Source organism: Chrysoperla carnea, chromosome 2 (genome assembly GCF_905475395.1).
Source record: "Chrysoperla carnea chromosome 2, inChrCarn1.1, whole genome shotgun sequence".
Taxonomy (NCBI): Eukaryota; Metazoa; Arthropoda; class Insecta; order Neuroptera; family Chrysopidae; genus Chrysoperla; species Chrysoperla carnea.
In genome coordinates, this window is record NC_058338.1 from 96,421,751 (window position 1) to 96,448,608 (window position 26,858).

At 32.6% G+C, this 26,858-nt stretch overlaps 1 protein-coding gene across 3 annotated transcripts in view; it reads right to left on the bottom strand.

Moving 5' to 3' along the window:
* Positions 1 to 26,858, bottom strand: part of LOC123291771 (zinc finger protein 570-like) — a 44,687-nt gene that overhangs the window by 16,153 nt on the left and 1,676 nt on the right. The window contains exons 2-6 of one of the 3 annotated variants that reach the window (XR_006534975.1): positions 26,056 to 26,760; positions 21,884 to 22,004; positions 19,210 to 19,431; positions 18,692 to 19,147; positions 9,676 to 9,748 (exon numbers count right to left, since the gene is read on the bottom strand). Coding sequence is in view for 2 of the 3 variants with exons in the window: in XM_044872185.1 (XP_044728120.1) it covers positions 18,948 to 19,147; positions 19,210 to 19,431; positions 21,884 to 22,004; positions 26,056 to 26,760 (1,248 nt within the window). In the remaining variant the exon portion in view is untranslated. Of the gene's footprint in view, positions 1 to 9,675; positions 9,749 to 18,374; positions 19,148 to 19,209; positions 19,432 to 21,883; positions 22,005 to 26,055; positions 26,761 to 26,858 lie in introns of those variants that run through there. The other 2 variants (XM_044872185.1, XM_044872184.1) reach the window with 2 other exon arrangements.

Here is a 26,858-nt window from a genome sequence, read left to right on the forward strand (position 1 = left end):
TTGTACAGAAGATTTAATTTATTTTTCAACAAATGTTTTAAAACCACTCGAACGTTTTTTTATTTTATTTATTGTTTTTTGAAAATGAGCTATCAAAAATTGCCCTACGAGTTTAGTGCCCTAGTAGTGTGTTTGTGCTTAAAATATGGAGAAATTATTTTTTGACTTGTTTTAAAAAAGAAAACTGGTAGAGTAATAAAAGTTTTTACAAAACAATATGAAAGGGTTTAAGAGAAAAGAGTTTAAGTTTTCGAATGATTTGAAAAAAATTTCAGTGTGATTATTTCAAAAGATACAGGATTTTAAATTCAGAATGACAATTTGTCTTGGAAAGCGAATATCTAAGTTCCAATAGCTCGTACGGAAATTATTTATAGCTCATTTTCAAAATAAAAAAACAAGCTTTAGAGTGGCTATAACAAAGTTGTAAAATAATTTTTAAAATTTTGGTACGCTTCTAAACTTAGTGATTTTAGTGAACATTTCTCACCCTACCCACTCTCCGCGCAAGTGGCAAAGGATGATAAAAATTTTTGAGAACCTATTTCAAAACTAGAAAGTACAATTTTTCAAACGTGATATTGCGATTCAAAATTCGATGATTTTTCGCTGAGATAACGCTGTTTTTTAATTTTGTAAACTTTGTTTCTTAATAGTATATTACTTAAATAAATCTGACAACGCTACAACTAATACTACTATATAATGTCCATTTGTGTTTACTGTAGTAGTATCAACATATCATGGTAACAGCACACAGACTAAATTCAACAAAGTTTCCAATTGTACAATTCACCTCTGGATTATACAAAATATTCATCAAAAAGTAATCTCTGTTTCTTGTGTTTTCGTAAACTAAACGGTCAATTAATTCTTTTTTAGCTCAAATATCCTACTTTGTTTATTTATTATTGAATGTTTTCGAAAAAAAAAACACCACTCGTAAAAACTTTTCTCTTGGTCGAGAGATTATGTTAGAGCGGTTTTTCAGGGCTTAATCTCTTCGCCGGGACTTCTTCTATCATGATATTTTAGCAGCAATTAATATTTTTTAATTTTTGATGCTGCAATTGGGCCTCGAAAAAAGTGCATTTTTTTGGAATGGGTTTTTTGCGTAAAAAGTAAAACTCGCAGAGCTCTAAAACTTTACTAATAAATATTAACTTTACTAAAAAAAATATTTGCAATTGTTATATTTCGTGAAACGATGGCTATGATCCCGTTGAAATCGAGTGTTTCTGCATTCCAAACAAATGCACTTTTTCAAGGTCCTATTTCGACATAAGAATTGAAAAAATTTCACTTACTGCTAAAATATCATGTTAGAAGAAGTCTACACGAAGAGATTAAGTTCCGAAAAACCAATCTACTATAATCCTTCGACCAAAAGGAAAGATTTTTACAAAAGGTGTTTTTTTTTTTGGGAAAAAATTCCCAAATTTTTTTCCAAAACTTATCACTCATAATTTCATCAAATATCAACTTTAAAATCGAAAAAGATAAAAAGTTATAACCAAAATTAAAAACGACTATTTTCGGTCAGTTTATTAAGTTTTCTTGGCACCTACGCATCCAAATCGGATTTACCAGACGTCAATCGACAGGTTTTTGTTGAGATCTATAACCTTCCTATTTAATTTTTTTACATTGGACTTCAAATTTTTTTTATCGCAGGAAACTTTGTTTTTGATTTTTGCGAATTTTTTAGACATTCTAAATTAGACTATTAGCCGCAAACATAAAACGCTATGTTTCTTGGCTTGTTTTCTTAGATAACAACGTATTTTTTGTTTTCTGATAGCAATTTTTTCAAATATAACATTAGGCCTCCGTGGATTAATTGTATTAAACACAATTAACTTTGAGCTAGTATATCAATGCAACTTCCAAATGTAATATCGCAAAACATACCTATCTCTATCCTTTCGATTTGGATTTGTGAACAGATTTTCTTTTTTTTTTTTTTTTTTGAAAATAGTAACAACACATTTGATTGAAATTTAAAGTAAATATTTACCACATTGAGTACATTGATATGGTTTTTCTCCCGTATGTCTTCGAACATGAACAATGTAATTCGTACCATTCGCAAACGCTTTTCCACAATATGTACATAAAAAACGTTTATGCCCATGAGTCTGAAATAAACTATAAATGTATTTTTATGAAATCATGTATAGGTCGCAGTTCGCAAAACGTGGGGATCGCTATTCTGAATAGACGTATAAAGGTGGATGCACGAGCATTTGTTTGGTTATATTTTATAATCCAAACTGATTTGTCCACCAGAGGTCATTGAACAATCAATTTATGCTCCATCTGAAGTTACACTGGTAACTACTTTATTGAAATCTATTGTTGCTCACTGACTGGTCATACGCATAAGTTACAAGATTGACCCAGCACGGTAAAAGCTAGGGGGGCATTGTGTGGCATTGTCCTATTTTGAAATCACAATGCTCTATATTAAAAATACCAAAAACTAAGATAAATTATTATAATTAAATTGTTTGTTCATAGTTTCAGATAAAAAAAATTGTAGCGATAGATATCTACACTTTTCCGAACACACCACAGTTTGTGATATTTATTTTATCCTGATATATTATAAATGTGAAATTTTGTGAGGATGAATGAATGTATCAAAATAATTATAACTGAAAATCCGTAGGTATATATTTTAAACATACAGGACATGTTACATTTGAGAGTTACAAATTCCGACCATTTTTTCTTTAGATTATATACTAGCTATGCTTGCCTATATACATAACGGGTTAAGGGGTTGTTTAAATCATTCTAATCAATCCGAACCAATTGCTATTCCTATATATTTTATATGTTTCCCTACAAATGTTTGTTTGTTTGTTTGTTTCTTACGCTTTCACTCAAAAACTACCGAATGGATATGAATGAAACTGTGAAACTGTACAACAATATTACTCATACATCCGAATAAGACATGAGCTATGATTAATAAAAGATAAATTAAAAAAAAAAATTTAATTTAAGTTAATCTGACATTTTACTGCTCCATCTATGATTATCATTTTGAACCATAAAAAATTTCTGTAAAAAATTGAAATATTAAATGAATTTAAATAAATTCATGGCCATCTTTTCTGATATACTCAATGAATTATGGCTATCTTAGACTTATAAAATTGAAAACTGTGCGTATATTTTGGCTGTGTAAAACAATCCCTTCGAGTGTTATGGAAGAGGGATAAGTGAGATCAAGAGAGCTGGAGGCTATAAAGCGGTGGTTGTTACTTTTAAGCACAGTGAAGCGGATGGGTATCAAGCTAGTTATTATAATTCTTTGTTCTGTGTATAGATGGCTTTTGAATCGTCATCACATGAAACGATGGGTCTATTTAATTATAACCCTAATAGCCACTTTAGCTTAAAATTGACTGTAATTTGATGATGAAATTATCTTTAATTTGCTGTCCGAATTTGCCGACAATTTGACAGCAAAATTTGAAAATAAAAATTTGCGGTTAATTTTTCTTCAATTTAACTTTACGAAATGTAATTTTTTACGAAAAAAAAAGTCGGTCAAGTTCATTCTTACCATTTCAGAAGGTAAGCAAATTTATACATAAAATTGTCTACAATTTGACGGTAAAACAATATTTAACAATTTTTCAAATCAAGTTAACATTAAATTTGACATAAAATTTGCCTGAAAATTGACGACAACTTTTTTCTAATCAACTTTTGAAGTAAATTTGCATTCTAATTCAAGCAGTAAATTTACGTCAAAATAGCAAGTTGCAAACAAATTTTCGTAAAAAATGAAAAAGTCCGAAGTTGATGGAAACTTGACGAAAAATTCAAGGAAACTTTCGAGAGCAAATCAACTATGATAAATTTTTTACTTCCGCCCTACCTGTAACCAGTGCTGTCCTACCTCAAATTTACCACTAGTTACAGTCCTGACCTAGTAAAGAGTCATTATCAGTTATTCATATAAAAGTGTACATTTTCGTTTTTTTCATTTCATTTAACATTGTCTAGCATAGAATGCAATTGTCTCCGTGCTAACATAGGTGGGCTGATATTTTACGATTTTCAAAATTGTGTAATTTGTGGAATTCTTATCGTTTTCTATAGTTAACCAAAGATACACAACAGTCAAACCTGGGTAAGTGAGAGTAATAGCCAGGACCCGTCATTTTAAGCTCCCAAAACCTCTATTAGCGAGAAACAGAAACCTCTGTAAGAGAGTCGTTTTTCCCTCACGGACCTCCGTAAGTGAGACTGCAACTTATCTATACCTCTATAAGCGACAATAATTTTATCATATTACATATTTACTACATTCGTGCTTGCATTGACTGGTTATTGCTGCGTAACTCTATAAGTGAGAAACGCTACCTACCCATGTACCTGCATTAGCGAGAAACTCGGGTTAGTGAGAAACCTCTATAAGCGAGAATGAGATTGCACTCCCTTGAACTCTCGCTTGTCCAGGTTTGACTGTATTCGTTTTCATTTTAAATTAACGGTTAAACTCGCACTTGAAACATAGCTAAGAACATTCTTCATTAAATTATCTTTCAAACGAAACAAACAAACAAAAAATCGATTCATCCGTTTAGGCGCTACGATGTCACAGACAGACAGTCGCACATAGCGGTCAAACTTATAACACCCCCTTTTTGAATTCAGGAGTTAAAAAAGAGCATTTATACAGCATTGTGATCCGGGATCGGACTGCAAAATAATTTGACCCATCGGATACCGACTCAAACAAACACGTAAAAACAATGAGCTATGGCAACCCAACCGGACCAGTTGCAAGGGGTTACGTTGCGAACTTCGGTAACAAATTACCCTGGACTACGAGCTTAAAATTCTAGTAACATATATATTTACCTCTATGTGCGCAGAACAAGATCGTACACTTTTAAAAGTTTTGCCACATATTTTGCACGTGGTATTTTCACGAACATCTTTCAAATTAATATTAGATTCCTCTTTTAATTCTATATTTGCGTCTTTTAATTCTGCATTTGTCTCTTTTGATTCTTCTTTGACAAAAATGAATTCTTTTGTGGTTGTAATTTCATTTTCAGTCACTGAACTGTCTTGATTGAAAATACAATGTGAATAGTAATTAAAAGAATTATCTTCATTTTTAAAATCATCATCTTCATCAATTGAAACTTCTACTTTTATATTTGGTTGTGCATTTGTAATAATTTGTTCTAATAATTTTTCAGTTGATAAATATTGAATTTTAAATTTATACGATTGTTCTAAATGCATGATACATTCAAAGCAAATTTTTTTGGGTAATAAATCATCACTAGATATCTACGAAATCATTCATCAATAAAAATATTTTGAACCTGTGTCAATTGTTTATTTGAGTAAAAGTTTTAACTTACATGTACTGAAGCACACTCTTCTAACATTTCTCTATATGTTTTTATTAAATTTAGAAGTAATGATTTTTCAAACATTGAAGTCATATTTTCTTTTTTATCTAAACAAATTCTACAAACAGTTGCAAAATCACTCAATCCAATGTCTTTATTCTCCATCATGTTAATTTGACTGTATTCTATTAAGGTAAAACAGATATAAAATTCTTAAGGTTGTTCTGAATTTGCCTATTTCATATTCATATAATAAGAAACATCTAGCCAAAATGCAAAGACATTTCTGCTCTTGATTTTCATGAAAAATGATGTTAAAGTTACTAGTTTAAGTTAATACATTTATTCTACGATAAGGCACGTCAAAAAATCCATAAACCCTAACTTTCTGCGTAGAAATCTGGGGAAAAAGTGGATCCTAAACGTCTGAAAGCAACGGTAAGACAAAACATCCATTTTTTATAAACCGAGGAAAATAGAGGCAAACAAAATTTTATGGCAGTTTCGGAGGGAAGCTCGGGTTTGAAATAAAATGTCAAAAAGTGGATGTGGAGCGTATAACCGGTTAAACTCAAGTGCAATTTTCTTGTTACATCATGTACTTTTATGGAAAAATAATGGCAGGCACTAGACTGGCAGCATGACGGTAATTTGAAATCAAGCGTGAGAGCTTCTATCTAAAATATATATCCCATGAGAGAAAATGTTCCAGATCGACTAGAGCTTATTTATCACGCTGCCAAAAGTTAGGCTTCATGGATTTTTTGACGTTCCATTTACCAGAATAATTGTGTCATAGGAAAACGACGGTAAACACACTAATTTAAGGTTCATAACTCAAGACCCAGGCAACTTCATACAAAACTACCATAATATTTATTAAAGGCTTACAAATAACTGTATTTACAAAACATTCCTGTTTTTAATTTTTGAAACAATTGACAAACATTATCACAAAATGTATGAAATTTAATATAATTATGTTACGTTTGCCAACGTTGCAACACATGTGTTGAAGATATGTCCTTGTATTGTCAAAAAATAATTTTATCAAATAATGATAAAATTACAATTTTTTATTAATATAATACTTATCCCATTTTTATAACACTCGAAATAATGATAGGGGTTGTTTTACACAGGTAAAATATATGTACGGTTTTCTGTTTTTTTTAAATGTAAAATAGTCATAAGTCATTGAGTATATCAGAAAAGATGGCCATGAAATTTTTATATTGACTATTTTTAGTAAAAATAAAAATTATTTAAATCTGTAATTTATGGTAATGTCAAATTTAATTTAATTTTTTAATTTTTAATTGTATGTATGAGTTATATTATTCTTAAGTTTCATTCAAATCCATTCATTAGTTTTTGCTTGAAAGCGTAACAAACAAACATCCTTACTTTCACATTTATAATATATAGGGATAGGGATAGAGATAGGGATTAAATTAACTTGTTTATGAACGAAAAATACTTTAAGTTACAAAATAAATAAATATATCAACGTATTCTATAATCGTTCTAAAATCTTTTTATTCAATGGAAATGATCAGCTGGGTGACCCTATAAAAGGTTCATTTTTTTACTATCGTGGCGCTGCGATCTTAAAAATATACTCGAATAGGTGAAATACACGTGGTCTAAGGTGGGACACACTTAGACCATAGGGTCCGTTGTGATACCGAAAAAGGGTTGGCCCATCCCCGGCCACTACTTCATGAAATATTTGAAGCTGTTTAAGAACAGCAGGAGAGCTTTGACGCCGACGGACTTTTGATCGGAGAGGTCGTCAAAAAGAGGCTGGCTCAAGTAAGTCCATCTCCTCATGGAAAGATTTGGGTAGTGACAGAAAAGATGAGACATTGTCTCCTCCTCCTAACCACTGTGACAACTCCTGCAGTAGTCGTGATACACTGCCAGGCCCAAGCGTTCAGCATGCCTGCCGCCTAACCAGTGTCCTGTAATAGCCGCACAACTTTGCGAACAGAGGCCCTTGGAAGTGATATAAGATCTTCGGAACGCCTGCGATTGTATTCAGACCATATCTGTCTTGTAGTACCACAAGTACGTTCCTCCTTCCATCTAAAATTGGCCCTTTTTAAGATATCCTCTTTGAGGAGCAACTTGCAGTTCGCAAATGGAACTCCCGGATATTTATTGATGGCTGTGTCCGGCAGCATTGTGCCATTTCTGGCAAGCTCGTCGGCTTCGCAATTTGCTGGTATGTCCCTGTGTCCCGGTACCCATACCAGGTTTACATTAATCTGATCCGCCAGCTCATTTAAGGACGTACGACAGTCCTGTGCTACCTTTGATATTAGATAGACTGAGCTGAAGGATTTAAGAGCTGCTTGGCTGTCGGTTAAGATTGTAATGTCCCTGCACCTAAGGGTGTTCAGTCTTATACATTCACATACCTCATGAATAGCCATAACTTCCGCTTGATACACGCTACAGTGATCCAGCGAATGGATCACTGCTACAGTGATATACGATGAGAGGCTTATGGGTCGAAAGTCCTTGGGGGTACTTTGTGAGGCATACCCCCTTTGGGTATAAAAACGACCTTGACTTGTCTCCATTTTTTGGAATGTGAGTCAAGTATATGTAGGCCTTGTATATGACTTCCAGCCATGGAGTTATTCTATTAGAGATCGCTTGCATTTCCGCTGGGATGATGCCATCTAATCCTGGCGATTTGTATGGCTCAACACTCAGAGATAGCCTATTTGATCTTTTCTTTATCGATCAGCGCTTGGGCGCAGTTATGCAAATTAGCTAAAACCTCTAAACCATCATATTCTCGCAGCTCTTGGCCAGGGAAATGGTGATTAACTAGAAGCTCCAGAGTGTCCAGGCTGGATTCCGTCCTTTGGTCAGTGATAGGGTCTTCCAGATATCTTGGAGCCACTGGACTTGAAGAGAGAATTTTTCTTAGTCGGCTCGGCTCGTTTCCGAGGTTGCCTCGGAAACTTTTTCGCAGAATTTTTTCGCAGAAGTCTGCCCAAGAGGTCCTTTTTGCAAGCCTTAATGTTTTTTTGAAAGTGTTCAAGCTGGCCTTATAAGCGATCCACTGATTGGTTCTTTTGGCCTGTTCCCTTGGTTATCCTTGTTGGGCACGACTTATTTTGTCTTAAAAAGTCTACGTTTAAAAATAAAAAAAATATAAGAGTTAGTTTATTTCATTAAATCAAAAATATAAATGTTTGACATAACATAAATGAGAAAATATAAATTTACAAGGCGTCGGCCATTTTGTAACTTACATGAAATTTCACATGTTGAATTTAAAAAAAAAAATAAAGTTTTGAAAATATCTTACGATAATAACTTTAGACAAAAATTAACATATATAAAATATAAAATGTTCCTGTGTGCTGTTTGTGATCACAGTGAATCCAACTCCTTCAAATTACATTTTATAAGGAATTGTGCTCACAAATAAAATTCTAAACGTCACGAAAAACATACAAAGGAAAATAATATTAAATTACACAATTTCTAAATTATGCCAGGATGTCCTTTTACATCCTGTACAATTGTGTGTTTTTAATAAAACGACATTTAACAAAAATATATGTTTAAATTGTCGTATTGAAAAAATATAAATTCTTAATAAGAATTAAATAAAAAAATTATAAAAATTTAAATAATATAATTATTGCCACACACTAAAATGTGTATTGAAAAATATTTGTATCCATCTTGGAATAAATAATTTAAATTAATTATTCCAAGATCTTTCTTCTATGACGGTTAGAATTTAAAGAGAATGATTTTAATCAAAATTACACTAAGCTCTGTTAGGGTAGCGACTGGTGAGAATAAATGGAAAATAAAGTACAGTCACAGACAGAGTAAACTTTTCAATTGCATATATACCGTCGCAGACAGATTAAAAAATATTTGATATTTACATTGTTGTTTGCATAATTCATTACTAATTAATTAATTTTAATTAATTTGCCAACAATTTGTAACAATACAAACTTCCAACACTCATTTAATGCTTCTAGACCCAGTGGTTTCAGCTGTGCGTTGATCGAAATTTTAAATACAAAGACTATTTCATTATAAACTTCACTTCATTTGCCATCACTTAGTTCCCCTTTGTTTTAATTTTTGGTGGGGTATCCAAATTTTTTTATAATCCCGTCTTTGCTATTCGCTGATAATGTAAATCGGTTATGTAATTTTTCAATTGCTCTATTTTATTTAATGTATCCAAAAAATTTCATCATGTAGTTTGAAACTATTTTAAAATAATATAAACTTGGTGGTGAGATTGATTCTACCATTAGAACTGTAGAAGACGTTAGAACTGTAGGCTTCTGCAGTTTTTTTTAGTTAAACTTTAACAAAAATTTTGCTGCATGCGTTAAACTATATTAAAATAAATATTATATACATAATAAAACATATTTTATTTTTGTAAAATTATTTACATTTATTAAATTTATAAAAATTAAACATAATTTTCACTAAAAGCAAATTTTTTAATTTAAATATTTCAGCTTCTTTACACTTGGACTTTTGTGTTCTTTTTTTTTCTAATAAGTCTCATGAAATTCATTCATAATGCTAGCGGTCATAGCGATATCGATGTAGTCCATTGTGATTGGGTTGTAAGAGTTAGAGAACGCTATTTAATTTTTTGGTTGTCAAGAGGGAGTTTATGTAATATTAAATCCATGATTGTGGGATTGAAACCCTGGTCCCCCGACTCTCATCTTTTAAAATATGGGTACGAAGTGTTTTTTACGTTATATATAGCGGACAAACTATTCGCTGTACAGAAAGTTTGTAAAAAAAATTTCTGTACCAAATTGAATTCTCCACAACTTTGGTTCTGTAGTTTTTAGTCTTTAAATCAAAAATAACAAAGTTATTAAAGACAAATGAAAAAAAAGTTTTCTTTTGGTCGTTATAACTTTATTCTAGTCATTTTACAAAAAAAATGACATAACAGCATTTTGATAGAGGAACTGCTTTCAAGGAATATTTTTCATTCCAAACTTGTTTTTATAATTTTATTTATTTATTAAGGTTTTACAGAGCTACGAAACTAGCACTATTCGACACATCATTCAGTCCACAAAACTGAAAATCGTATTCACAAAATCCTGTTTCTTTTGTGGCGTATTCAATATGTTGTGATGCATAATCTGTAATGTTTAGTTGGAACGAAATGAATAAACTCATTTAAATTATCGCGGGTTCAATCATCCAATCAGTTCAGTAAGATGAACGAGTCTCATACCGGATATGGATTATTCATTACAAAATGTTATTAACTACAAATTATTTGTGTTTACCACGACCAGAGTCACTGGTGGGTTCATTATTCTATTGATGATATTTTTAACGCAGATGAAGCGGGTTTATTTTATAGATGAGTCCTGTCATGGTGGAAAACTTAGTAAAGAGCGCGTTATAATATTTCTGGTTGCTAACATGTCAGGAGCTGAAAAGCTGCCTATCCTATTAATCGGAAAATCTAAAACTCCAAGATGTTTGAAAGGTGTTAAAAATTTGCCTGTGAATTACCAAAACAATAAAAAAGCATGGGTGACATTTTTTGATTCCTAATAAAGCTTAAAACTCATTATTTTATTTAATAATCGCACCCCTATAGCTGAAATAACCTGAATTCTGACCTATATTAATGGAACCCTCTGTAAATGAGACAGATATTTATTTATACCTGGATTTCTAAGGCACTGGATAAGTGGAATACCTCTATAAGTGAGACAAATTTGCAGGTCTCACTTAACCAGGTTCCACTGTACTATGTATAATTTCAATTAGAAAATAAGTATTTTTTTACACAACAGTATATTTTATCGTTGTACCAAAATTTGGAAACAATGGTTATGAATTGGAGGTGTACAGCTTCCATATACACAATAGTATTAGCTATTAATGAACAATTAGACCTGCAGGTGAAAATTTATATTAATTGTAAAATTTGGTAAATGATAAAACTTATTCATTTCACAATTAAATTTTTATTCTTTAACAAAATACACGTTATGTCAATTCAATTCTATTTATTCTGTTGTGTTCGCTACTCGTACCAACACACTTTTTATTTAACACTTGATTCCCCTAGAACCGTATGAGTTTGTTCCACTATGTATAGTTCAATATCCCACATATTTTCCCCCTTCTAATCAACTTATACTTTTAACACACTTAAATTATTATCAGAATCTTGACTGATTTCTTGGTAACTAATTTTTTACATTTCTTCAATTAACCGGCGAGGACCAGTGCGATTGCGTTTGGGTCGCTCCGTAATTTCCACCGCAATTGGAGATTGGTCCTTTGCTGGTTCCTGGTTCCAGTCCTCTGGAATTTGCTGTACTGATTCGGACCGGGTCTTCGAACACGTAGCCGTTTCAGTATCATTTACTGTGGTCTTCTTTGGGGATTCTCTCAGTCTATTTTCTCCCAGTCTATTCGGTTCCGGAGCATCCATTTTATCCACAGATGAATTAGACTCTTGTGCAGCTACTCTGAGTTGGTCTAGGTGACGTATCCAAGTTTTTTCGATTTCCGGAATGTAAACCCTTCGTCTCCTAGGACCCAAACATTTAATAATTTTTCCTTCTACCCATTTCTTTCCTCCCTTCTGAAAATTTTTTACCCACACGTTTTCAGACTCAGAGAATGTTTCTTGGGACGGCGTCTTCCCCGCATGACTGCTAATTTGCTGTTTTTGTTTCTCTTTTGCCACTCTAGTACTCGTTTTCGACGGCATAGGACGGAGGAGATCCAATCTTGTTCTCAAATTTCGACCAAGTAGAGCTTGTGCTGGTGACACATTTGTAGTAGCATGCGGAATATTCCTATGCTGTAACAGAAAACTGTTTAACGCTTTGTTGAGGTCCGAACTCGTAGATTCCATTAATGCAGTTTTCAACAACCGTTTGATTGTTTTCACGCTATTTTCTGCTGCTCCGTTTGAGGCTGGATAATATGGTGCTCCACTCTTGTGTTCAATTCCATTTCTTTTAATGAAACGTTGAAAATTTTCTGATTCAAATGCCGAGTAATTATCCGACACAAGCACCTCTGGGAGCCCAAATCTGGCAAAAACTTGTCGTAAAATTTGTATTGTCACTTCCGTCGACATTGATTTTGTTGGGAAAGCTTCCAACCATTTTGAGTGACTGTCGACTATTACTAAGTAATACCGACCTGCAACTGGTCCCAAATAATCCATGTGAAGCCTTTGCCATGGTTTTGTCGGCCATTCCCATGGAATTAAAGAAGCTTTCTGGGGATTGTCTTTAACTGAATTGCAGGGTATGCAATGCCTGATAGTTTCTTCGATGTCTGCGTCAATTTTTGGCCACCATACATATGACCGTGCTAGTGCCTTGCTTTTTACTATGCCCATATGAGTTTCATGTAATTCTTGAAGTACTAAAGCACGAAATTTCATCGGCACAATTACTCGATTTCCCCATAGAATTACCCCTTCCTCTTCATGGAGCTCATCACGCCGGCGAGCAAATGGTAGAAGTTCTTCTGTGACAGTATGAGGCCAACCTATTTTCAAATAAGTTGATATCTTCTTCAGGACGTCATCTTTCTTTGTTTCCGCTAATATGTCTTTATATCGTAACGGTAGGTCTTTGTTTTCTTCAAACACGTAGAGTCGTAGAACAGTGATGGATCCAAACCTTCTTCTATTCCCTGGCTAGTTTTCAGTGGTGCTCTCGACAACCAATCTGCACTGTTTTTATTTGATTGAACCCATTCAACATCATAATTATAATTTGCTAGAAGTAGAGCCCAACGTTGCAAACGGTTTGCTGCGCAAGTTGGCACTCCCTTTTTTGGTCTAAAAATTGATAACAATGGCCGATTATCATTAGCTAATGTCCACTTTCTTCCAAATAAATATAAATGAAACTTTTTTACCCCGAACACCAAAGCAGCCCCCTCCTTATGTAGTTGACTATATTTTTCTTCGGCAGTAGTCAAGGTTCTGCTTGCAAAAGCCAATGGCTTTTCTTCTCCATTTGGATATACTTGTGATATTATGGCTCCCAATCCTTGGTCTGACCCATCGGCGGTTAACTTAATAGGCAAATCTGGATTATAGTGTGCTAATGAGCGATTTTCCTTGACTATCTTCTTAATTTGCTCAAACGCGTTTTGACAACTGATATCCCAATTCCATCGTACGCTTTTCTTAAGAAGCTGATGTAGAGGGTGAAGGGTCGATGACAGTGTTGGTAAAAATCTTCCCAGATAATTCACAAATCCCAAAAACGCTTGCAGTTCTTTAACATTTTTTGGATTTGGTGCCATTACTATAGATTTTATTTTATCATCTGTCGAATGTAACCCCAAAGCGTCAATTCTGAATCCCAAATATTCAATAGATGTTTTTCCAAATTCGCATTTTTTTGCAGAAAGTGTTAATCCAGCCTTCTTGAATCTTTCAATAATTTCGATAACTCGTTTTCTTAGTGTCTCAAAATCTGGTGCGCCGACCACCACATCATCCAGTAGGGCTATCGTTCCCTCTGCTCCTACCAACACATTGTCAATCAATTTTAGAAATTTGGATGGACCAACGCAAATACCGTAGGGCATACGAGTATACTGAAATAAACCCTTCTGTGTGGTAATGGCTACCAGTTTGCGCGACTCTAGATCCAGCTCACACTGTTGGTAAGCATGGCTTAAATCCATTTTTGCCCAAACTCGATTTCCACCCAATTTCTGGAATAAATCCTCAATTCTTGGTAATGGATACGGATCCATTTTCAAACACGGGTTGAGGGTTAATTTGTAATCCCCGCAGATCCTAACTTGACCATTTTGCTTCATCACTGGAACAATAGGCGACCCAAAATCACTATATTCAATAGGCTCCAAAATCCCTTCATGTACCAGCCGGTCAATTTCATTATCTACCTTGTGTTTTATGGCATACGGTACAGGTCTTTGTTTTAGAAATTTTGGTTTGGTTTCAGGTAAAATAGTCTAAGATCCCAATTAGGATCGACCTTCACCGATCTGTTAACCGGATGAAAGTTATTTTTTATGAAATATAAAATGTTAACAAATATCCCTGCAATGGGTTGCCTAAAAAAAAGTGGTCCAGACTACTTTTAGTGAAAATATCAAGAGTAAAATTTTTAGAAATTTTTCACTGACTTTCATATCTAACGAATTTTGATCTACTCGAAAGTAAAAGCCATAAAGAATATGCAGCAGCTATGCTGTCTGCCTCTTTTCGTTCACTTTTTTCGCATTTATACAAGTTGTGAATAGTAATTACGTTCATCTGTTAATTCATTTCCTCACATATATAAATAAAGATAATTTTATTGCAAATACGGTGGTATATGATTGTCCACAAAATATCAGTCAAAAAATAAAATTTACAAGCTTTCCAAGTTTTGATATTTTATTAAAAGTTGTCTGGACAATATTTTTTAGGGCAACCCACAACAGGGATATTTGTAAATATTTTACATTTCATAAAAAATAACTTTCATTCGGTAAACAGATGGGTGAAGGTCGACCTTAATTCGGATCTTGTACTAAAAGCTCTAACCTTATTTGCCCTTTGTTAAATTTGCCAAGTTTATCTGTGAAAACTTCCGGATATAAACTTTTAAGTTCATCCTCTAACTGTTGTGCATCACTTTTGTGTTCACTTTTTTTATAAAAAATTGACTGTGTTGATTCTTCCGCAGCAATACTGAACCCTAGTGCCTTAAACCACGATCTGCCCAATAAGGGTGGTCCCTCTGATTCAACCACATAAAACCGTAAATTTGGTACCAATTTTCCTTGGTATTCCACATCTACCATAACATAGCCAACCGGAGACGTTTTCTCTTGCAGGTATGTGGTAAAAACCTTTTTGCAAGGAATTGGGTTAACATGAGGGAATTTTTTATGGAATAATTTTTTTGGAACTATTGTGCTCTGACACCCTGTGTCCACATCAAAACAAATACTCTGAGAATTAAGTTTTAGATTAATTTGATATTCACTTGAGCTACCCTCAATTATTTTATACAGATATTCTTCATCTGAACCTTCCTGTACAAAATTGGTTTGTTCTGGTTTGGAGATCTTCTTCTCCGTAGCATGTACTTTATTTTTGTTTGGGCAAACCCTTTGTAGATGTCCCTTCATCCTACAAATTTTACACGTTTAATTTTTATATTTACAACTGTTTTCATCATGCCACGTGGACCCACACACTTTACAATTATTGGGACTCCCTTGTTGAATTGATGCTTTTTTCGTTCTAACATAGTTTACTGGCTCGTTCTTGATTTTAATACCCGGTGAAACCTCATTTAAATCATAATTTGTGGCAGATGCTTCTTTCGATGTTGCTATCCTGACAACGTCGTCCCACTTTGCTTTTTCCGCATCTTCCTCGAACAAACGATCCCTTATTGGTCCTTTATTCATACCGATAACAAAACGATCCATCAAATTCCCATCTAGTCGTTCCCCAAAAACACAGTTCGCTGCCAATGATCGTAGTCTAGCAATCCAGTCGTTAATTGATTCAATAGGATCTTTTGTGGCATTATAAAATTTATATCTAGCCGCAAAAACTGACTCCTTACCCAAAAAATGTGAATCAAATAAATTTATTAATTGTTCATACGTTTTTTCTTCTGGTTTTGTGGGAACCGCTAAGTTGGCAATCAACTTATATGCTGAATCATCTAACGAATTTAATAACAAAGCCTTTTTCCTCTCCTCCTTTTTGATTCCATTAGCAATAAAAAAATTTTCTGTCCTCGACTTAGCGATGCCCCAGTCTTTATCGAGTGAAAATTCTCTCAACGTTCCAACTAAACTAGTGGTTTCTTCTTCCGTCATTATTATCTTCATTTACTATACACGTCGTTCACAATTCCACAATCCTCGTCGCCAATGTAAAATTTGGTAAATGATAAAACTTATTCATTTCACAATTAAATTTTTATTCTTTAACAAAATACACGTTATGTCAATTCAATTCTATTTATTCTGTTGTGTTCGCTACTCGTACCAACACACTTTTTATTTAACACTTGATTCCCCTAGAACCGTATGAGTTTGTTCCACTATGTATAGTTCAATATCCCACATTAATAATCGCTGCTCAAAAGTTATAATCAAATAAATTAATTTTAAATAAAACGAAGTTCACGGGGTCAGCTAGTTATTATTATAAAAATAATACAGACATGAGGTGATGTCGAATTATCGAATTTGTCGCAGTATAGAGTACTTCCACAAACCCCCTGTAGTCCGAAAATGAATACCTTGTAATCCGACAAATTATATTGGATTTTAATACTAAGAAAGACTTTATCTAGCGATAATAAAAAGAACCATAGTTTGAAACGCCCATAGATACATAATATTTAATAGAAATGTTAGTTTAAAATCTTGTAAAACATACGCACATCCCATACACAGATAAAAAAGTCTAACAATTTTTACAACACAAATTTTTTTTAAAATTATATAAAAAATTAAAATAATTATTTTAATTTTAATTTGGGTCATTGGGTCGTTTAAAAAAATAAATCGCGAATTAATTTTTCATAAATTTCCAAATTGTAGTCAGGAAATAAAAATTTCACACACAACTTTCAAATTAAAACTAAAAATGTAACTATATGAAAACATTTAACCTAAAAATTAAAAATTCCAAATGTAAATCAAAAACAAAAACTAAAATTTAAGGCCCTAAATTTGTATGAAAAAATTATATGTAAAAAATTCATGTAACAAAACAAACTACAAAGTTTGTATGAAAAGTAGAAAAAGTATCGCAATTATAAAAAACTCGGAGAGCAAACATGGCATAGCACATTAAGATGTATAATGAAGTAGGCATCTTTATTCTTTTTATTCTATGAAAAAATCAGCTGAGTGTTTAAAGTATGGTTTACATTTTTTTTACTCGTGGCGATGATATCTTAACGTTAAAATCGAATATCTATGTGATAAGATTTCAAACATTTTCTAATTTCAGTCACGAAGAATCCATGTACATATTTATAATAAATCTACATTGTAATTACCGTTATAACATACGAGTACTGGAGAATAGTATTGATTTCGCAGCAATTTTTATCTATTTTCTTTAATAACTTTGTTATTTTTGGTTTTACGATTAAAAGTTACAGAACCAAACTAATAATTGAATTTGCAACAAAAAATTTTATACCATGTATACCACTAGTTCGATGGACATCTAGGCATATAAATATCACGAGTATGACAGAATACATGCGTTAAGCAATGCATCTAAGTGAGAGGTATTATATAATTGTGTTGACTCCCACTATCTGCAGGCATACAACAGTAGAACTGTTGTGTTGCATAAAAGACATCGAAGCCACGATACAAGCCACTTTTGCAATTTCGTATAACATCTATATTACCTCTTACTTCGAAGCATTGCTTAACGCATGTACTCTGTCATACTCGTGATAGTTATATGTCTAGATATAGCTCGAACTAGTGGTATATAAAATATATCAAGATATACTAAGTTTAGTCATAAGTTTTAGTCCAAAAAATTTTGGTATAGGCATTCATAAAATTACCTAATTAATCCATTTTCGGTTACCCGTCTGTCTGCGAGCACATTAACTAAAAACAAAAAGAGATATCAAGCTGAAATTTGTATAGTGTTAGGATGTAAAAAGTGAGATCGAGTACGTAAATGAGCAACATAGGTCAACTGGGTCTTGTAAACCGTTAGAGGTAGATAAAAAATGTAAATGTCAAAAATGTTCCTTATAAAAAAATAAACATCTTTTGTTTGAAACATTATTTCGTAAACATCACTGTTTACCCGCGAAGGTGCAAATTTTATAGTATGTATTTTATAGGAATATCAGTTGTGTGTGTGGGTTATTTAAGAGTGGATATCTTTCTTTACTTACGTGACGTAATAAAAAACAAACAATTTCGGCATCAACACTGTCTGTACATGATATTTCAACAATTAACTGAGTCAATTGTTTGTTTACATTTGTTTTTTCAAATTTTTTGTGCGGCGAATCGTTTTTCTGATATAACGTAAAAACCGTTCACACCCTTTTTTAAAAAATGGCGGCCGCGGGATAAGAGTTACATCCCCACAAACATGGATTTAACTTTACACTCTTCTTGGCAACCAAACAATAAAATTGCGCCTTCTGGCTTTTACACGATAAACACAAAAAAATGTAACATTTCAATGGACTAATAATTATCAAGTCAAATTTGGTGAAGAGTAAGATTTGATTACTCACTTGAATTTATTCGGCAAAAACTATTCTGGTGAAATGGCAAAATAGACGAGAAATTCGTTAATGTAAGTGAAATAGTGTTAGTTTTTTCATCGTACTTTTCATTTCCGTACATTATTAAGATTTCTACTCCGACAACAAAGTGTATGAATGAATGTACTCCAAACAGTATTTCGTGTTTAACATAAAACAAAAATTTTTATGAAAATGAAACTAATGAAGATTCTTGTCTAAATTAAAACATTTGTAACATGTTTGGTCATTGTGGAATGAAATTATTCAGACAATTTTCTAAATGTGTTTTCATATGACTCTTAAGTGCATGATTTTGACTATAACTCTTCCCACATTTTCCACAACTGTATGGTTTTTCTCCTGTATGAACTCGTAAGTGCATTTTTAAATTATCCGATTTCATGAATGCTTTATTACAGTATGAGCAAACATAATTACGTTCTCCTAAAATATCAGAATGGTTTTTTTAGTATTTGATCTGAAATATAAAATGTAACAAATTTTACCAGTATGAACTTTTTCATGCTCTCGTAAACAATCCTTTCTTTTAAAACTTTTATTACAAATATCACAAGAATAATTCTTCTCCTCCACATGAGAACGTTTATGTTTAGCTACGGCATCTTTCGTTTTAAATGTTTTTTTACATGTATCACATTCATATTTTCTTTCGTCTGAATGCGCTACAGAATGTATTTGTAATCCATTGCTATCACAAAATTTTTTATCTACAAATAAATTAACCGCCAAATCTTGTATATTTAAACGAGCAATATATATATATACTAGCTGAACCGGCGAACTTTGTTCCGGTAAATGGCAATAAATGGCAATAAATAAGCAGTTTGTTTTTTTAATTGTAAAAAATACAAAAAAAAAAATTAAAAAAATACATTAATCATTCATAATTATTTCTGTATTTTAGTACATAGGTTGCTCTTCATTTAAGTACCTTGTGATACACGACATTTTTTTTTTTATTATCAGGTGCAAAAACAAACAACGCAGATGGTCTTCCGACCCGTGAACATGCCACGTATAATTGACCATGGGAAAAACATGAATGTTCTAGATTTAAACCACAAACTTTTAAGGATTGGCCAATAAGTTCATCATAGATGGCACCACCGCCAAAATAAATGTTAGTTCGATAAGTTTACCATAGATGCGCCACCATCGAAATAAATGTTAGTTCAATATGTTTACTATAGATGGCACTACCACCGAAATAAGTGTTAGTTCAATATGTTCACCGTAGATGGCGCCACCATCGAAATAGATGTTAGTTCAATAAGTTTACCATAGATGGCGCCACCATCGAAATAAATGTTAGTTCAATATGTTTACTATAGATGACACCACCACCGAAACGCAACCCAGTTATGAAGTCCCACGGGAATGCTGTCGAACGGGACAGCAAAAAAATTTCCTATGTCCTTCTCCTGGCTCTAAACTACCTCCCTGCCAATTTTCAGCTAAATCGGTTCAGCCGTTCTTTAGTTATAAGTAGTTTAACTAACACGACTTTGTTTTATATATTTGGCATGTTCACGGGTCGGAAGACCATCTGCGTTGTTTGTTTTTGCGCCTGATAATAAAAAAAAAAATGTCGTGTATCACAAGGTACTTAAATGAAGAGTAACCTATGTACTAAAATACAGAAATAATTATGAATGATTAATGCATTTTTTTATTTTTTTTTGTATTTTTTACAATTAAAAAAAAAACTGCTTATTTATTGCCATTAAGGCGGAACAAAGTTCGCCGGGTCAGCTAGTGATAATATAAATTATCAAAAAAAGATAGTAGATACAAACATTTAGAATTTATTGTAAGAGAACACTAAATTATAAAATGAATATTCTAAACAAAGATAGCTCTAAACATATATTAAATAGATATAGACAGTACAGATAACATTTAATAAATAAAGATCGACATATAAGATTTAAATGTAAGTAGGTTTGAACTATCCTTGTTTAATAAAAAATTATCAAAAAAAGATAGTAGATACAAACATTTAGAATTTATTGTAAGAGAACACTAAATTATAAAATGAATATTCTAAACAAAGATAGCTCTAAACATATATTAAATAGATATAGACAGTACAGATAACATTTAATAAATAAAGATCGACATATAAGATTTAAATGTAAGTAGGTTTGAACTATCCTTGTTTAATAAATAAATGATATATGTACAGTTATCAAGTCCCACGGGAATGCTGTCGAACGGGATAGTAAAAGTATCCTATGTCCTTCTCCTGGCTCTAAACTACCTCCCTGCCAATTTTCAGCTAAATTGGTTCAGCCGTTCTTTAGTTATAAGTAGTTTAACTAACACGACTTTGTTATATATATATAGATAAGAAATCTCGGAAAAAAATATAAGAAATTCATGAAAATTAGTATGCAGAGGGTTTTTGGAACGAAAAATCGATCTAACTAGGTTTTATTCTTAGAAAACGTTTTTTAATCCGTGTGTTCAAGAAAAACTGAAACATTGACTGCAAAATATGACTCTTCCTAACATCTATTGGCGACCAAATTACCGGATAAGTACATTACCGGGATATTCAAATTGGTATTTGTGTGGAGACATTTTAAATGGTTCTTATATTAGTGAAATAAATGATCCCAAGTAAAGCTCCAGCTACTAATAAATTTAAGTGCGGTCTTCTATGAAAAGTAAAAAAAATCAAATGTCCTTGTAGATGTTTATTTCTCATTTGAAAATAGAATGTCGTAAGGTCAAAAGATGAGGAAATTAAAAACTCTAGCGGTTACGACGACCCGGTTTTTGTGTAGTATACTCCTTGGTAGAGATATTCCTACGGAATTTTGTCGGGGTTTCAACAGAGTATTACTGATGTTCTTCCAGAGTATTTGCAGAGGATTGCCTATGTTCTCACAATATAATCACGAAGTGTTGCCGTTGTTCTCACAGAGGATAACGTACGCTGTTTATACTCCGTGAAAACACTGAAAATACTCCAAGGAAACACAAAAAAGGCCGTAGGAATCTCGGACCACAACTTCACATAAAACTCTGTGTTTTCACTGTTTAAACTCCATCGATACTCCGAGCTTTTCGGAATTTCGAGAGTGGCGCTTAAATTTCTAGAGTAATAATTGAATAAATACGAAGATAAATTATTTAAAATAAATAAATATTTACCACATTGAGTACATTGATATGGCTTTTCTCCCGTATGTCTTCGAACATGAACAATGTAATTCGTACTATCTGCAAACGCTTTTCCACAATACGTACATAGATAACGCTTATCCCCATGTGTCTGAAATAAGATATAAATGTATTTTAATAATTAATAAACAGGATAATTTGTTTAATAGGGCGATTTTTATAGGTTTAATACTTGGGCACTAAAGTTATGATTGCTATGCTGCGTCAACCGCACACGCCTGACGCATACCTGACTGTTTCCTATGCTGCGGCTGATGCAAGCGTCTAACGCGCACTGCTGTCATACTTGAATGTTAAAACTAAAGTGAAGTAAAGTGAATGATCGCAATATTCTATTACGCCTATTAATGCTGGAAGAAATTGAAGAAGAAATTATCTTGGAACAATTGATGCTTGATGGTAATGCTGAAGTCCATACTTATATAAAACAAGGAAAGATGAAAGTTTATTTGAAAAATTTATCAATCAGAATTTACTGCAGGATGCCAAAAAGTTGTGGAAATTTTTTAGGCTAAACATCGCTCAGTTTAATTATGTTTTGGATTTTATAAAGAATGATTTTAGGACAGATTCTTCATACAGATATCAGTACCCTATCATCCCTGAAAAAAAGCTGGCTGTAACTTCCTTCCATGCATTGTCTTTGACAAGTTGATTTTTGTACAGGTTATTACTTACATCGTAAATACACGGAAATTTAGCTACACTTTCCACTAATTTTTCGTTATCAATACTTGAAATCACTACTTTCGAAGCCCTGTTTACAACTAATTATTTATTAATATATCACAGATTAACATGAATTTAAAATTTAAATTGTTGTATAAATATAGTGTTGTAACATATAGTGTTGTATACATGTATGTGTGTTGCATCTGCGTCAGTACTGCTCAAAGAGAGGTATAGCCGCACGGCTCCTACCAGCTGCAGCCGCACCACAAGCAGTGACGCATCTAAGACAACGCAAGCATTATATTTCATAAGAGCAGTATACTGAATTACCCCGTGTAATGAGTTTTAAGGTTGTTATAAAAGTGAAAGGGGGTCTCATTGTCCCTGTAACTTTGTACCATGCAAAATATATTCAACGAAGTATCTGCTGCTAACTTTAAATAAACAAATTTTTTAAATTTTAAATTGATGAAAATATATCCTTTTGCCAATTTTTTTTTATTAAAACAATATTTTTTTTTTAAATTATTAGATTATGTTTAGAATACCATGTAAAATGACAGCAGCTAGAGAGACTGTGTTCTCAATTCTACTGCCACGCTCACGGTGTCCAGATCATCGTGACACAATCGCTCAAGGAATTGTATTCTTTCTTTGCAAGAATACATGCCCTGGGCTAACCTTGGATATAGATGGTATTATAACCCTTAGTATTTAGTCCACAAACCCAGTTTCCAACAACCCATGGTTCCTGGAATAAAATTAGGTCCTCATCTTTTTGAAAAAGGCGAGAGAGGATTGCAAACGAGGCTGCTTTCGAGTGGTGGAGACTAATTTGAACCACACTCATCTGATTTTTGGTCAATTATCTCAATTACTGTGGAATCAAGGTTTCCGTCCCCAGATGACAGCGATTTTCTTTCAAGGGGTGAACGGCTCCTCGCGTCCTGAGTTTTCTTCTTGGCTACTTTCTTTTGGGTTTCCTTAGCATCCTTGTCGTAGATGCTAAGAACAATTTGCCCGAAGCCGTAGTAGATCTCCCCTCGGTTTTTCTTAAGGGGAGCCGCCAGAGTCCTGATTTAGGATAATCAAGGCTTGTCTCGAGCCTGTAACGTCTTCCCCAACTTTTAAGATTGGGTTGCCCCTTTGGATGAGCTCTAAAATTGCAGAGGGGTCGGCAGGTTCGGCTAGGACCCAAGCCCTTGACCTGCTTGAGATCGATACCCATGAGACAACTTCCAGTCTACTGCCTTCTCGTACCTCCCACACCCCCACCTATGACCCCCTTGTAAAGGTCTGCAGATCCTTAATCTCCATAAGCTTCAAGTTTAATATGACCCTAAAACCAACCAGCATCTTTACAACGCGGAGGGGCCCCCAGGTTTTCCGTTAGGACCTTCTTGTACACTCTTAAGAGAGCGGTTTCGTCCTTCTTCCAGATGGCCGAAGAGATAGTTCCATCGGGGATACTACTGTCTATGACCGCTACTACTGTCTATGGGTTTAAGTGGGAAAGTGTGAAAGTTGATGGAGTTCGAGTATGTGTGTTGTGTGACTCAGCAGAAAGTGTGAAGCATCTGATAGAGGACTGTCCAGGAATTGCAGGCCAAGAAAGGGAGGAATTACATAAATTGGGACTGACTACAACTCAATCTATACTTAATTGCTCTAGTTTAGAGCTTATGAAAACAGTAACATCGTATCTGCGATATATTTTGATAAAAAGACAGACATATCTCTACTAAGCCCTCGCAAATATATAATATTAAGTTTTAGTTATTATAATTTTTTTGTATGGATATGTTTAAAGTTTTGCGAAGCTGTCATTTTCAGGTTTACGAGTTTATGAACTTTAAATTTTTGTGTTTACCGTCGTTTCTGTATAATACAATGTAATAATCCGTTTTAAACTAGTAAGTTTAAAGTATTTCGGATGCTAATTTTTTCAATACCCCTTTTTTTATACCAATAAAAAGAGAAAATTTTACACAAAATGTTTTATTAACAAAATTTTTTTTACCACACACTTTCCGAGATATTTATTATTAAACATGCCAACAAATACAGGATTTAATAATAATACAGAAATTTGCTATAAGATTTCATAGAATTCTCGATATTAACAAAATTGACATGATATAAAAAAAAATATTGTTAAAAAAATCAACCTGTATTAAATACTTTACGTGTAACTTCGTAAAAACGATCGATTAAACACATAAAACAAAAGTTAATGTTAAAATAAAAATTGTATGACGCTTCTATCTTTGAATTTTTTGTGAGTTTAAAAACAGTAGCAAAATATGTCAACAGTGCAGCGCGATGTACCGCTTATTTCAAACAGTAAAATTTTTTGGTAGATGAGAAATAAATCATCATAAATGATTGAAGCTGACTGAAAATCAATTACATTGTATGTATAATAAACAAGTGAAAACAAACAATTGACTGAGTTAATTGTTGAAATACCATGCATAGTCAGTGTTGATTTCTTTATCACATTACACATACAAACATGTGACACATACATAACTGATATTCAAGTATAGTACCTACGATAAAATTTCCGCCTAATTGGCGCCCTCACGGGTAAACAGTGATGTTTACGAAAAAATGTTTCAAACAAAAGTTGTTTATTTTTTTATAAGGAACATTTTTTAAATTTTAACTTTTGTTCTACGGACCCAAGACCGAATTGACCTATGATGCTCATTTACGAACTCGACCTCACTTTTTACGTCCTGAGTACGCTGTAAAAATTTCAGCTCGATATCTTTTTTCGTTTTTGAGCTATCGTGTCCACAGACAGACGGACGGACGGGCGGACAACCGGAAATATCAATATTTTTAAGCGTTACAAACTTTGGACTAAACCTAATATACTATGTATATTTCATATATACATGGTATAAAAAGAAATAGGTTAATAATATGTTTATTATCTACATTACTTTGTTAGCTATTCTAAATTATTGTGAACTTTAGACTTTACATACGCTGTTGCCATATTTTGTTATTTGTTCCAGAACATAATCAAAACAATAATTTAAAAAAATTTTCATCATAAATGTTAATTAAATTTATCGGTAGTTAAACATATATTATAAAAAATTAATGGCATGCATATTACATTTTATTTTAAAATATAAGTTATTTTTATTTAAACATTGTATTCATCCCTCCCATAGCATTCGAAATACCTTAACAACGTTTTTCACGAAAACCAAGAACAAGAATGATTTCAAATTTTGGCTAAACTTCCTTTATGATGTAAACAACTGACTGTCAATTATTGGAAAGCCAACTTCTCTTCATAACAACTTAAATACTTGGTCACTAAGACGAATTAACCCTAAATACATTTGTTTCTTAAAATCGCAACATATTATATCAATAAAAATTTTTTCGGTAAAATAACAAAATATCCCGTGTAGTGAGTTTTAATTCAAATAGATATTATATTTACCTACCGCTATATGTCGATTACATGAGCGTATACTTTTAAAATTCTTTCCACATATTTTACACGTTGTATGTTCACGAGCGTGTGCCCTTAAATTATTATTACATCCAAAATCTTGTTTACATATTTTACATTGAACCACTTCTGGTGAATGTTTTATCAAATAATATGTAAATTCAAAAGTTTTATCACAATGCAAACATTTTAAAATTTTTGAATGTACAAGTTTTTGATGTTTATAAAAATCTGCTTTCAATTCAAAGCCTGTTTCACATTCTTCACATTTATATTTTTGTATCGCACTGCAATCTTTTAAAACATTATCTTTGAACTCTTTATTTATATTTTTTAATTCTCTTTTTGTATCTTTTTCTTCTTTTTTTGTATCTTTTACTTCTTTATTTGTATCTTTTGATTCTTCTTTGACAGTAATGAATTCTTTTGTGGTTGTAGTTTCATTTAGAGGTATTTCATTTGATTTCTCTTGATTAAAAATGAAATGTGAATAGTAATTAAAAGAATTATCTTCATTTTTAAAATCATCATCTTCATCAATTGAAACTTCTACTTTTATATTTGGTTGTGCGTTTGTAATAATTTGTTCTAATAATTTTTCAGTTGATAAATATTGGATCTTAAATTTATACGACTGTTCTAAATATTTTATGCACTCCAAGCAAATTTTTTTAGGTAACAAATCATCAGTGGATATCTACGAAATAATATAAAAAATAATTTACCACACATATTGTAAGTATTAACATTCTTAAAACCCTAAAAAGTACTCAATTTTTTTTTCGAAGTAGCTAA